The 13754-nt window shown below is 55.5% G+C and overlaps 1 protein-coding gene across 1 annotated transcript in view; it reads left to right on the forward strand.

Annotated features, from left to right (window-relative positions):
- The window catches only part of PKD1 (polycystin 1, transient receptor potential channel interacting), a 48306-nt gene that overhangs the window by 27965 nt on the left and 6587 nt on the right, over nucleotides 1-13754 (forward strand). The window contains exons 20-35 of the mRNA XM_032197737.1: nucleotides 711-861; nucleotides 1816-1968; nucleotides 4115-4259; nucleotides 5098-5700; nucleotides 6187-6343; nucleotides 7091-7343; nucleotides 7924-8119; nucleotides 9139-9309; nucleotides 9414-9557; nucleotides 9891-10101; nucleotides 10467-10593; nucleotides 11377-11493; nucleotides 11714-11763; nucleotides 11880-12082; nucleotides 12295-12400; nucleotides 13022-13140. Coding sequence (XP_032053628.1) covers nucleotides 711-861; nucleotides 1816-1968; nucleotides 4115-4259; nucleotides 5098-5700; nucleotides 6187-6343; nucleotides 7091-7343; nucleotides 7924-8119; nucleotides 9139-9309; nucleotides 9414-9557; nucleotides 9891-10101; nucleotides 10467-10593; nucleotides 11377-11493; nucleotides 11714-11763; nucleotides 11880-12082; nucleotides 12295-12400; nucleotides 13022-13140 — 2906 coding nt within the window. The remainder of the gene's footprint in view (nucleotides 1-710; nucleotides 862-1815; nucleotides 1969-4114; nucleotides 4260-5097; nucleotides 5701-6186; nucleotides 6344-7090; nucleotides 7344-7923; nucleotides 8120-9138; nucleotides 9310-9413; nucleotides 9558-9890; nucleotides 10102-10466; nucleotides 10594-11376; nucleotides 11494-11713; nucleotides 11764-11879; nucleotides 12083-12294; nucleotides 12401-13021; nucleotides 13141-13754) is intronic.

Here is a 13754-nt window from a genome sequence, read left to right on the forward strand (position 1 = left end):
GGCAGCAGCAAGCAGTGGTGCTGCAGGAGGCCTGGTGGCCTGCTGCTGCGAGCCAGGGAGGTGCCGTGTAGCTGAGGTGGGGAGCACGAGCACTGGAACAGGGTGGAAGGTGTTGCAGCTCCAGTCTCAGCAGGGCCAGCACCTTAAAATCCCAGTTAGCCCTTCTCCAAACACCCCTTGGCTTCCAGTGTGCTCCATGCAGGCAACGAGTGCCCCTGGGTCTTGGGGGAGCATCCCAAAGGGGTCTCAGTGCCTCCTGCCCCAGCTCTGTGCCTGCTCTGGGCCGATTTGCAGCTCTCCGCACTGTCCGTGCGGTCCCAGCCCCCCGGGGGGAGCACACGGCCCTGCGGTGCCTGGGGAGGACAATCTGTGACCCAGCTGTTCCTCAGGCCCCGGGGAATGGTGCCAAAAGCAGCGCAGCTCCTCCCAGCACTCTGCTCCTGTTTGTAAGCCCTTTACGCTCCGTCACATCAAACCTGGATTTCCTCCTCTGGGCTCAGCGCACCTGTGTGTGCCCACAGAGGGAGCAGGCTCAGGTCCCCGAAGTTCCTACATCCTGGTGCAAACTGGGCACCAGGGCAGGCGTTAGCAATGCTCTCGCTGTTGTTTAACCACCTGCTCCCCCCTTACCTTCCTTCCCAGCTCCCCGTTCTGCCCCCAGCCCCGTTTCACAGCACGCTCTTCAACCAAATGCCTCTTTTCTTCGGCAGCTCCATGGAAATCGGCTTACCCAGGGGCTTCCCCAGCCTCTCCTACTGGCTCTACAATCAAACCGACACCGTGCTCCAGGGCTTAGTGAAGCAGGGGGACCCTCAGCAGGTCATTGAGTACTCGCTGGCCCTCATCACCATCTTAAATGAGGTAAAGCAGCACTCTGCCCAAGAGGGGCCTCCGGAAGCCCTTGCGATCTCCAGTAATGTTCTTTGGCCAGGTTTTCCACAGCGATGTAGGGAAGTGACTAATGTTACAGTTTTCCGTGTAAATCAGCATACGTGCATGGTGGGAGCGGGGCTGGAGTGATTTCCATGCATCAAAAAGAGAGTAACAGTCTCCAGACACACGATGACCAGAGAAAGCTGAGGGGCTGTAAAATAAAGCAGGGGTCCCAGGGAAGGCAATGGCCTGGGCATCCCCTGTTCGGCTGTCATGTTCAGATCGGTTAGCAGTTGAGAGGAAAAACTCAAGTCTAAACGCTGAATTTAAAAGCAGGAATCTTGGCCCAAATTTCCCCATCTGCCCCATGCTTCCTGTGAAGCCACCTCGCTCCATCACAGCAGGCCTGGAAACTCCTGGTAGCTGCTCAGGTGCTGTCTGGGTGCTACAGAGACCTCCTTGTCCTGACTGCTGAGCTAGAAAGCTCTTCAGGCTGCACAAGAGGCTCTTGATCTATGATGTAGGAGCATCATCCTCCTGGCAGCTTTTGCTTTCACTCCTGTCTAAAGTAGGACCCAGTCCTTCCGTGTGTCTCTGTAGGCAGGGTAGGAATTTTGGTCTATAGTCGTGCTTTTTCCCCCAAAAATAGCCTGCTGCATGCCTGTGCACCAGGCAGGGGTGATGCCCACGAGCACAGGCACTGTGCTGAGCTGGACAGGGACTGCTCACTGGTGTGCTGCCAAGCTGTCCCATGTGAGGGTGTTAAGTGAGTTGCTGAGTGCACACAGGTGAAATTGAGAAAGTTCTGCTGAAAACCCAGCTCATGAGAGGGGAGAAGAACAGGCGGGGAGAAGGTGTAGAATGCAGGAGAGGTGCCTGCAGCACAGCTCATCACTGAAGCAGCCCGGTGCGTTCCCTCACTGCCTGCTTTGATCCCCTCAGTATGAGCGGACGGAGCTTCTGGAGCCTGAGACTGGGAACGAGTTTGAGCTGCGGACCTGGACCCGCAACAACATCACAGAAACCCTGAACTCGCTGAACGTGAACACGGTGGATGACATCCAGCAGATCTCAGCAGCGCTGGCTCAGTGCACGGTACGTACTTCGTCACCACCTCCTCCCACCTGCTGCCCTTCAGGTGCAGCTTAGGAGCAATTCAATTCTTGTTCTGCTTCCCTGCCCCTCTCTGTCCCACACACACCACACGAGGACAGGTGCCACTTGCTGACATCATTAGGGTTTCAGTGGAGATGTCCTAACCATTGTCAGCTCTGCCCCGATCTAGCAGGCAAGTTTAAAATGATGCATTCATGTGCTGGAAGTTCACCTAGGAACTCTGTGCTTTTCCATACCAGCCTTGCTGTGGCAGCTTGCTTGCAAGAGGGATCCTTAACTAGCAGATGGAGACTGTAGGAAGGGCCCCAGCAGGTTAGAGAGGCACTGGAATAAGTTGCTGAGGGATGCACAGCATCTCCAAGGACAGGCAGGGCTCCACCAGGAGTAACACAAGCAGAGACGGACCTGCCTTGAGCCAGGGGCCAAAGCCAAGGGCTGATGTTGCTTCCAGCCCTGTACAAGATGAGAAGCACTTCTTTGCTCTGCTGTTGACTGGAAGCGCTGTTTTCCCTGGCCAGCCAGCAGTTTCTGCTCCCTGGTGCTGGGGCTGCTGCCTGTTGGATTGAGGAGTGGTATTGTGTGTTTTGTCAGATGGGCAAAAGGGAAGAGAGCCCAGTTATATAACGCACTAGGGTTTTGGTGGTCAGCCAGGCTGCTCTGGCATGCTGTTGCTTCCCCGCCCTCCCAATCTTTCCTTCTCGGGGCTGGAGTCAGGTACCCTGACCTTGGCTGCTCATCGCCCCCCAGCCAGGTCAGCAACCGTGCTCACTGGGAACAGGCTCTCACTGAAATCACGGACAGACTACTGCATCCCACCCACAGAGCGCCTGGTCTGCTGCTGCTTCCTCAGCTTCAACATCTATAAGCCTCAAAAATCACTTCTGTCTGTTCATCCTTGTTCAGGGATTTGGGGTTCAGCACGCCCCGTTCTGATGCCGGTGCTTTGTTTGTGTCTCTCACCCATGCCCTTGCCTTGTGACTTGATCTCGCTGTGGAAGCTCAACTCTAGAAATAGAATTTTTGTTCAATGAGAAAAGGTGATGTTCTAGGATTAGCTTGTGCTCTGGATTGGAATAAAAAGCTTATAAAAATAGTAATACAGAATTTCCCAAATGGTTCAGAGCAGCACAGAGATCACAAATTTACTTTCCTGTAGCAGTGTCAATCAGTGCTGATACTTTTAATTTTTCCTACAGGAGAGAGGAAAAATAAGAATAAATTTCTCCTGGAGGGGAAAAAAAGAATCTCATTCTTCTTAGTGGGTTCTTTTTTCCTGATGTCCTCGATATCTCAGTCTGTCTCGCTGTCATACAGAGTACATCCTAGCTTCTCGTAGCTTACAAATAGAAGCAAAACCAGGGGAATTCTAGACCTGCAGACACTGTTTTAATTCTTCACCAAAACATATGGTGAATCACGTCTGAATCCTGTGATGATTAAAAGAAAAAGATGAATAAGAGCTAGGAACTGGCCTGTGGTAACAGCTTCCATGTGTTGCCTCGGTCCCTCCCATCCAGCCCTTGAGAGTGCTGGGAGCTGCAGGCCGTGGCTGGAACATTCTGTTTCTTGGACACGTCTGGGAGCGGAGGGAGGGACATCCATCATGCCTGAGTGGCAGGATCCCTCCCACAGTTTCCAGGAGTACTTGGACACCGAAGTGGATTCAGTTAGGGCCAGACCTTGCTGCCATTGAAGACAGTTGAGCGTGTGGAGGAATCCTGTGCAGCTCCTCCTGGGTGATTTCTGTAGGAGCAGTGTGCGGCCCTAAAGGGGTGATCCGTGAGTTGCAATGCCAGGAGACGTGCTTGGTCCTTACAGCCAAACTTCAGGGAATCTGAATATGCTGCCCTTCGTGGTCCTTTTCAAACTAATGTGTCCTCCATCACCTCTTAGCATGCCTGCCTGTAGATGGGAGCATGAGGGGAGGTGGGTGGAAGGCTTCTGGAGACACCCACAAAACCTTGGCACCTCTTAGTGTGGGCAGAGCAGCCCTGGTCTCTGCAGGCACCTCCTCGGGGCTGGAGAGAGCAGGGATAACTTGGAGAACGAAAACAGTGTTTGAACAAATGTCCTCGGGTCTTTGTAGGACTGAGCCAGCTGAATCAGGCTGTGTTTCCCTGTGCAGGTGGTGAGCAAGGAGATGGTCTGCAAGTCCTGCCTGACGAGGACCTTGAACAAGCTGGAGACCATGATGACCATTCTGCAGGGGGAAACGACCCAGGGCACCGTGACCCCGACGGGCATCGCCGACAACATTCTCAACATCACAGGTGGGCTCTGCTCACATGGCAGGTGGTGGCATTTGACCACGCTGTAGGCACAGAGCTCCCTGCTTGGGCTGCAGGACAGCAGCAGGCTGAGGGGAGCTCTGCAGGCTTTTGCCTGGACCAGAGGTTTGGCTCGTGCCTTTTCGAGATGTTTGGGGAATCGTGTCTGAGATTTGGAGCATGGCACCCCCATTGCTTTATTCTCCCTGCACTTTTCCCAGGGTTATCCTGGCTTTGTCAGCTGTCTCTGTGGATATTTAAATATGACAGCTGTTAGTAAACTCTGCAGTACTTCAGGGAATTGTCATTCTTGTAAAGAATGAATAACAGATATGGTTTCCAGATACTCGCCTTCCTGGTTGCAGGCTGAGCAGGGTACCAGTCTTTACTGGGGCACCCCTGAATACTGGAAATTCCCACCTGGTTACAAGCGGAGACGCCTTCTTTGCACTGTTCATTATACATTTCTGACCATTTTTCAATATATAATGCAAAAACTTAGTAACATGTTTGTTTTATCCGCTCCGCTGTTTCCCAATCTGTTGTTCCTGTCACTTCACAGGAGGAAAATAAAGCCTGTTGTGATTAAGTCCTCATCACCAAACGGTGTAGATTAGCCCAGACACGGCAGGAAGAGCTGACAGCTCTATTTTCAGCTCAGGGCTACTGAACACTTCAAGCGTGGCAGGTCACTGTATGCAGAGCAGAGTGACAGTGAGAAAACAGCAAGGAAAGGACTGTCTGATTGTTTTGGGAAGGTGTCAGATGTTACCTCGATGTTAGTAGTTAACTCAACTATTTACCAGCTCCTCTCTTTGCACTGTCATTTCTCTCCTGACAGGGGACTTAATCCACCTTGTCAATACGGTTTCACAAGAGTCCAAGCCCCAGGAACTGCTTGCTGATTCCCACAACCTGCTGCTGGCCCCCAAAGCCTACAACCTGTCTTCCAGCCTGATGCGCATCCTCATGAAGTCTCGCGTGCTGAATGAAGAGCCCCTTGAGCTGGTGGGGGGAGAAATTAAGGCCACAGGCAAAAGATCTGATCCCTTTAACTTGCTTTGCTATGAGAACACACCGAACTGCCAGTTCTCCATCCCCCAGGCTTTCAACACCACCCTTTCCAACTTGACCGACGTAATTCAAGTCATGTTCCAAGTGGACTCCAACCCGTTCCCCTTTGGTTACATCAGCAACTACACCGTGTCCACGAAGGTGGCCTCCATGGAGTTCCAGACCCACAACGGGGTGCAGATCCCCATCGGCAGCCTGGACTCGGAGAAAGCCATCACCGTAATGGTGTCAAACAACACGGACGCTGACAATCTGGCTGCTGGCACTGAGGTCATCGAGGCAAGAACGTCCGTGAACCTCATCGTGACCATGGAGAGCAACAACCGAGAAGCAGGACTGCACTTCAGGCTCACCTACAAAGTCCTGAACGGTAGCTCAGAGCCAGCTCCCCGTGCTCTTTGCTGTTTCTTCCCGTGGGCGGGGAGGGCTGGGTTGGAGGCACGGGGCGGCTGTGTCAGGGGATGTGTTTGGGAGCACATCTCGGGACAGCAGGTCCTGTACTGTGCTGCTGAGGTTGCAGCTGTCATGGGCATTATCCAACCCTGGTGCAATCCTTGTCTGAGGATTCTGACACCGAGAAGCCTTTTGTTTTTCCCAGCAAAGCGTGGCTCCTGTGAGCTGTGTTAGCACCAGAGGGAGCTTGTCCTGTCCCTGGGTCAGGTACACTGGGATCCAGAGCCTCCTGCTCAGGAATCCTCTGAGCTGCAGGCAGAGTGCAGGCAGGAAATCATCTCTCCCAGCTCTGTGTTGCTGACACTCCTCCCCGAGCATCCACTGCTGGCAGCAGCCGCGTGGTTGAGCTCTCCCTGGTGTTTATAAAGTACTTTCTGTTCTTTCTCTCTCTCTCCCTGTGCAGATCATTACATCGCGAGCGAGCCTGAGCCGTTCATCATGGCCTATCTCCACCACGAGCCAGAGCCCAACGAGTACAACTGCACTGCCTCGAAGAAAATCAGCCTGGAGGCCCTGTCTGGAGATGACCACAAGCTCTACACCTTCTTCACCTCGCCGCTGTAAGAGCACCCTCCCTACTGATCCCTGCCGCCCCCAGGCTGTCCCGTGGATGTGCACGAGGGATTCTTAGAGCTTTGCCATGGCTAATGCCAGGCTGCCACGGGCTGCTGTGCCACTGGGGTTTGGAGCCAAGCTCTCTCCTTTCTGTCAGAGCAGTTGTTCTTGTGACTTCAGTCTCTGACTTGCTGCCTTTCCCAGGAGTGTGTGTGTTCATGCCTCCTGTTATTTATGAGCCGTTCCTAGGCATGATCTGAGAAGAAAGACAGGCAGCTTGGGAATAGGCGGGGCAGGAGTGGAGCCACTGTTGTGTAAGTTGACACAACTTCCATGGCTTTTGGTAACAGCACGTTCAAAGAGGAATTAATCCTCCTGATGAGCGAGTCTGCTCCCAGCCAAGAAGTGAAGTTGCTCTGGAAGAGTCGTGGGGGTCAGTGGGACAGAGGGGAGGGCGGGTGGGAGAGCTGTGCAAGGCTCCCAGCACACAGAAGAGAAGGGACAGGCAGTGCAGTGCTCCCAGGTACTGAAACAACGCAAAGAGAGAAGAATTCAAGGGGTCTGTAGAGCCCCAGAACCTCTGCACAGAGGGCTGTGCAGATTATACCACGTTCACCAGGCCTTTCTTTCTCCTCCTGTGTGCTTACCTGTCCCTGCAGGGGGGTGATTTCCGTGGGCACACATCTGTCAGACTGGGGTTTGTGTCCCTTCAGCCCGTGGGTAATGATGTCTTGCTGTCCTGCCCTTTCCAGGACGGATGACACCATCCAGAAGTATTACTTCAACATCACCAACCATTTCAGCTGGTCCCCGGTGGAGGTGACCCTGGGGCTGTACACGTCCCTGTGCCAGTACTTCAGCGAGCAGGAGCGACGGTGGAAGACAGAAGGCATTGTCCCACTCGAGGAGACCAGGCCAGACCAGGCCGTCTGCTTAACCCAGCACCTCACCGCCTTCGGGGCCAGCCTCTTTGTGCCCCCAAACTCTGTCCAGTTCATCTTCCCTGTGAGTAGAACAAAGCAGAGGCTGTGTGACGTCTTGGGCTCCTGCTGGCGTTCACGTTGGGGCTGGGTGGTGGCTGGCAGACCAGCATCCGTACCTGCATGCCTTCAGGAGCTGCAGCCAAGCACAGAGGGGCTGTGTCCCCTGGTCGTGAGTCCTGGCTGCTGATGCTGAAAGCAGACACTTGCAGCTGGCTTTATTCCCCAGTCTTAATACCTCGCAGTGTGCTCACCTCTTTTGTGAGACGCCAAATGCTCCTCCCAGCTGTCACAGCACTGTTTGGTCCCAGAGAGTTTGCACCTGCCAGCTGCTCCCTGGCTCCTGGGAACACTGGGGCTCCTTCCAGCTCTGTTGCTGTGCCATAGGTGGGAGCAGAGAGCTCCCTGCAGCTGCTGCAGTGAGCTGGGGCTGGCTGCTGCCAGCACATGAGCTCTGAGCACAGTGTGAGCAGGAACAGGTCTCTGTTTGCACGTGGTGCTGCGAGTGATGTTCATAGCCAGCAAGGAGGCAGCAGAGCCCCTGGGGAACAGCGGGGTCCTCCTGAGGAAAGAGAGCATTTTTCAGCTTAGTTCTTTTCTTCCAGGCTCCAGGCCCGGGCCTCAACTACATCGTTCTGCTGACGTGCGCCGTCTGCTTTGTGACCTACTCGGTGGCCGCGCTGATTGTGCACAAGCTGGACATGATTGACATCAACCGCGTCGGGGTGATTCCCTTCTGCGGCAAGAACGGGCTGTATAAATACGAGATCCTGGTGAAAACTGGCTGGGGCAGAGGATCAGGTCAGCACACAGTCTCCTCCCGTGCTTGACTGCTAGGGTGACATCTGTGCAGCTCCCTGAGAGCTCCCCTCGGGGCATCCCGCACCAAATGTTCCCTGGCAGGGCCCAGAGCCCAGCTGTTGTTTGAAGGAGCACCGAGCAGTCAGCTCAGGGCTTACCCACAACATTCAGATGTTTTTGTGTGTTTGATGATGGAGCAGGAGAAAAAAAGAGTCACCTCTTGCTGTAGGGTACAGAAACGCCTGCAGGAGGAGGCAGCCGTTGTGCCTGGCTGCTGGAGCTCCTGTTGATCCTTTCCTGCAGAAGCATCCAGGCCTTGTGGGCACTGCAGACTGATCGTTTTGCTTTCCACCTCCATCCATCACTTTGTTCTCCCCTCCCAATCTTTCCTAGCAGCGTGAAGGCAGAAAGCCTGGCTTTCTGACCTGGGGCTGGGTTTGTAGCTCGAGCTGCCAGAAATATCATCGCAGGCCTGGAAATGCAGGGAGCTGGGATGTGGGAGCTCTGAGCAAAATGGAGGTAGGATGCCACCGTGTCACTGCTGGAGGCATGCTCCCAGTGATCTTAGCGTAGCCACTGGTTTAACTGGGAGCAGTTTTGGTCCAAAGTCACCCCAAGGACCGCCCAGGTTGAGCAGGTGGACCAGGGAGCATCTGGCAACGGGTACCAGAGAGAAGTCAAAGCAAACAAGTCTTCTGACTGTCTGATGGAAGAAACATCCAGAATAAACGTCTCCTCCCAGTAGGGTGTTAGCAAATCAAGGAATTTCAGATTCAGTCCCCTCCAAAGTGGAAAACCACGAGGATGCCAAGGATCAGTCTGAGCAGCTGCCCTGCAGGCTGTGTAACACCACCCCGGGGTGTGGGACAGCTGCCGAGGGCATTTCTGCCTCCCAGGTCCCCAGGTGGCCCCTCTGAAGGGCCAAGACACCCGGCCCCGTGTCCCTGGCAGGAAGGCAGGGCTGGGAACGGCTCCACCTTGGGGGAACTTCCCTAACCGAGCCCCGTTAACCCTGCCAGGTACCACAGCGCACGTGGGGATCGCCCTGTACGGCGTGGACAACAAAAGTGGGCACAGACACCTGGATGGGGAAAACGCCTTCCACCGCAACAGCCTCGACGTGTTTCAGATCGCCACGGAGCGGAACCTGGGCAGCATCTGGCGCATCCGCATCTGGCACGACAACAAAGGTGGGACAGGAGCAGGCGTGGGGGCTGAGGCTGCCGTCAGGCATCAGGGGTTCACACGGGGAGTGCCTGCCCTGAAACACATCTCTTTATCCCTTCACCCTTAGGACTCAGCCCCTCGTGGTACCTGCAGCACGTCATCGTCCGGGACCTGCAGAGCAGCAAGAGCTACTTCTTCCTGGTGAACGACTGGCTGTCCGTGGAGAGCGAAGAGAACGATGGCATGGTGGAGAAAGAGGTTTATGCTGCCAGTGAGTGCTCGGCTCCTGGGCGCAGGGCAGGGAGGCTGGGCAGGGTGGCAGCACTCCTTGCACCGAGGAAGGGCTTGTGCAGGAGACTGTAGAGAGACCGTAGAGCCTGCACACGGCTACAATCTCAATGCACTGATGATTTGCACAGCCAAATGCCTTGCTGGGTGTTTTGTGCTAGAGGACAAGGCATGGCTGGGATCCAGCTTTGCAAAAAGGTCAGCATAGGTGCAGTGGGGATACTCTGAATATCAACCTGCAAGGGGGGACTGTGCCAGCCCCAGCTGGGCACCCTCTCCTGTGCAGCTGACCCTGAAAGCCTCTCTTTGTGCTCAGGTGAGACGGAGCTGAGGAGCTTCTCCCGGATCTTCATAGCAGAGCTGCAGCGAGGCTTCTTCGAGAAGCACGTCTGGCTGTCCATGTGGGACCGCCCGCCTCGCAGCCGCTTCACCCGTGTCCAGAGGGCCACCTGCTGCTCCCTCCTCGTCTTCCTCTTCCTCTGTGCCAATGCCGTGTGGTACGGCATGGTGGGGAACGTACACCTCAGGTGCGCTGTGCCCTCAGTGCTCCAGCTGGTCTCTTAACTCCTCAGAGCCCCTCCTGTGCTTCCCCTTAGGCAGGGCAGGACAGACCTGATGTCTCCTGCAAACAGCTGCCTTGCTTGTGGCCTGCAGCCTGCCCTTCCCCTCGCAAAGGATTTGGGATCAGGACATGGGGCATGGAGGACCAAGGAGAGCCTGATCAGCTTTTCCCCTTGCCCAGTTTTGCCGTGCCATCTGTTAGCCTGTGCCCATTTCTTTCCCAGCAGTCCTGAAATGCCCAGTTGTGCTCTTCTTTCTTGCTCTCTGCTTGGCTGGCAGCTCCGAGTGCTCCTGCTAACGCCCATCTCTGATCTCTCTCGGTTCTCTCCAGCAACGGAGCCATTTCCAACCTGGTGCCTGTCAATGTGGACACCGTGGCTGTTGGTCTGGTGTCCAGCGTGGTGGTCTACCCTCTCTACTTGGTCATTTTATTTCTCTTCCGGATGGCTCGTGGCAAGGTAATTAAAAAGAGTAAAAAATTAAAAGAGTAAAAAAGGAAAAGAGTAGCTGCTGGCTGCCCAAATGGGTGTGCTCATCAGGTTTGCTCATCTGGGGCAGTGTTCTGCCCTTGGTGGTACATCACTTCTTCAGCGGGTTGTCTCCCTGCTGCCCTTCTGCACTGCCCTGCCTCATGGCCACAGCCTGGGACGATGCAGGGCTCTGCCCCCCTGTTGAGCAGGGAGCAGCCCCTGGCTTTATTTAGGGGAACAGGTCACTGTCATGCACATTTGCTGGGTGATAGTGGCTTCTATTTAGGCACTTCATCTTGATTTTGGTAGGTGATAAGTACCCAGATGCCACTGAAAGGTACAACCCTCTGCTGCTTCGGTAGGAGCTTGAGAGCAGCTCAGTCGAGCATTCCTAATGAAATACCTGCCCTGGGTACAAACTCAGCTCTCTGAACAGAGCTGTGGTTAGGCAGCTGTGGAAGGATTAGCTGGGGATTTAATGACTAGTTACACACAATTAACGGCCTCATTAAGTACTGCAGCCAGCTGCTCAGTGACTGATGAGCAGCAAATGTGTCTGATATTTCTTTTTCCTATGAGCACTCCCTGCTTCTGCAGGAGACTGTAAAACCCCTGCAGCTTCTAGGGAACTTGTAGGGGGCACAGCCCAGAGGGTCCTGGGCTGTGGGGCAGTGCCCAAGGCAGGGAAGGACGTGCCTGTTCTCAGCCCCACCAGGCACATTGCCACCTCTGCCCCTCCTGGTTCTGCTCAAGCCCTCCTGCCTCCTGCAGGTCTCCATCAACCACACGCTGACTCACTCCGACCAGCAGTCCCTGGAGATCGACAACTACCTGGACTCCTCCATCCTCGACAGCTCCTTCCCCACCTTCCCTGGGCTGCGGGCAGAGGTAAGCTGCTTCGTGCCTGCAAGCCGTGCAGGTGTCTCTGTGGGCTCTCCTGCACCCACACAGCTGCATCCACCACCGTCAGTGCCAGGACTAAGGCACTCGTGCCACCGGACAGCACTGGTGGTGGGGAGAGCCACAGCCTTTTGTCTCTGCATAGCTGCTGTTCTGGCCAGGCAGCAGCCGGTGTCACGTCCCTGAAACGCCTCCTCTTCCTCCACAGGCCTTCTCTGAGCAAACCAAGACAGATCTGTTCTTGGAGGATTCCAAAAGGTAAGCGGGCTCCTGGGGATGGAACAAGTAGGAACTCAGTGTTGTCTTCTTCTTCTAGTCTCCCACAAATTATTTCTTCCTTTCCTAACTGCACACCACGCTCTGTCCTCCCGCAGCCTTGTGCGGTGGCCCTCCAGCGAGGCGCTGCTCAGCTGGCCAGACCTCCTCAGCGACCCCTCCATCATGGGCAACACCATCCAGAAGCTGAAGAGAGGCCGGGCCAGCCGCCACCTGGGGCTCGAGGCTCCACTGGCAGCTGAGGAGGACAGCCTGTCGCTTGGCGTGCACCAGGGGCAGCCGCGGTACTTCTCTGCCTCAGGTGGGTACGAGCAGGGCTGCTCTGTGCTGAATGCAGCACCATCTGGTGCTTGGGAGCTCCGGGAAAGCAGAACAGCAGAGCTTGCCACCAAACTGGCTTCAATTTGCAAGGCAGAAGAGAGGATCATATTTTTAATGGGAATTTCAGAACCTTCTCAGGGTGGGGGTCTGCGTGCTGTGCTCCTGCCAATGCCCTCTGCGCTGTTTCCCCAGATGAGGACCTCATACGGCAGATCCTAGCAGATGGAGCTAGTGGCATCTCCCATTCCCAGGACCTGGGGCCGTACATGAGGGCTGAAACAGATCTGATCTCAGGCCTGTAAGTACGGGGGGAGCAGAGTTTCCCCCCCCAAGGCAGACAGACCCAGTGTCTCCTGTCCTTGCCCTTGCTGCTGTTGTGCCTGCCAGCTCTGCTGCATGCAGCCCCAGCGAGCTGAGCTGGGCTTTGTGGCACTGCGAAGCCCCAGACAGACTTGTCACACAGTCACTGTGTCACTGTGATTCCTGCAGCCTGCACAGCCTGGGCTCCAGGAGGGCTCTGCGTCCCTTCCAGGAGCCACCTGGAATATCCCCTAAAGCCCTGGCTGGAGAAACGGCTCCAGAGCTTCGTGGGCTGCTGATGAAGTGCCAGGGAGGCACTTTGGGGAAGGGGGTTTGAATCCCTGGTGTGTTGCCATGCCCAGAGCACCCTGCATTGGGGCACGGGCACGGATTGGCAGCTCACGGATAGAGCCAGCATAAAGCAGCAGGGTGAGGGAGGGGAAAGTCTTCCAGCAAAAAGTCTTCCTCTGCAAAAGGCAGAGCAGAGCATCAGGGTACTGGCAGCCTGAGCCTGCTGCCCTATAAAATACCTCTGCCTGGCCCAGTGCTGCTGTGCTGCTGACAGCCTGACCCCGCAGCACCCACACGGCTCACTGACAGCACCCCTTTGCCTCGGCAGCTCCAGTGTGTTCGGGGAGAAGGTGGAGACTGTCATGATGCAGAAGCTGAACGACAAGGGCCAGGGCATGGCAGCCCCTCCCCGGGAAGTGAGCAGGTCGGCCAAGTCGACGTGGACAGGTACCAGGGCTGTGCCCAGCGGCAGTGCCGTGGGCCTTTGGGGACGGGCAGGGGCCTTTGGGGACGGGCAGGGGCCTTGGCACATAGCTATGAGGAACAGGCAGGTAAGCAGAGTGTTAGGAGAGGCTGCTCCCAGCAGGGATGTGTTTGCTGTTTTCCTGCAGCCACCAATTCCTTCCTTCATCCAGCACGAGGATGCAGAGCGAGGGTCTCTGTTATGGAAAAATGAGTCAAATGCCAACAAAAGTTCACCCAACAAAGCAGAGGAGGAGAGGTGCTTCCTAGTGGACCGTGCAACACAGCTGGGGCTGCACCAGCAGGGTGTCAGGCCTGGGGGTGGGAAGTGCAAGGCTGTCCCATAGAGAGGCTGAGCACCAGTTCTTGTAGTGAACTCTTGGCTTCCTGAGGCACGGCCTCCTTAGGACAGGCTGCAGCAGAGAGAATTGGGCACGGCAGTAAATCCTCCTGGATCTGCTAAAATCCCTCCGTTCATCATGCTTGATGAATGGCTGTAGTATCTCTATGCCGGCACTGGTTCAGATGGGTGGATGAAAGAGGCTGTGCCCGAGCAAGCCCCGGGGCAGGGTGGCTTGGCTGTCTGAAGGCTGTGACAG

The sequence above is a fragment of the Aythya fuligula genome, chromosome 15 (genome assembly GCF_009819795.1).
Source record: "Aythya fuligula isolate bAytFul2 chromosome 15, bAytFul2.pri, whole genome shotgun sequence".
Classification (NCBI taxonomy): domain Eukaryota; kingdom Metazoa; phylum Chordata; class Aves; order Anseriformes; family Anatidae; genus Aythya; species Aythya fuligula.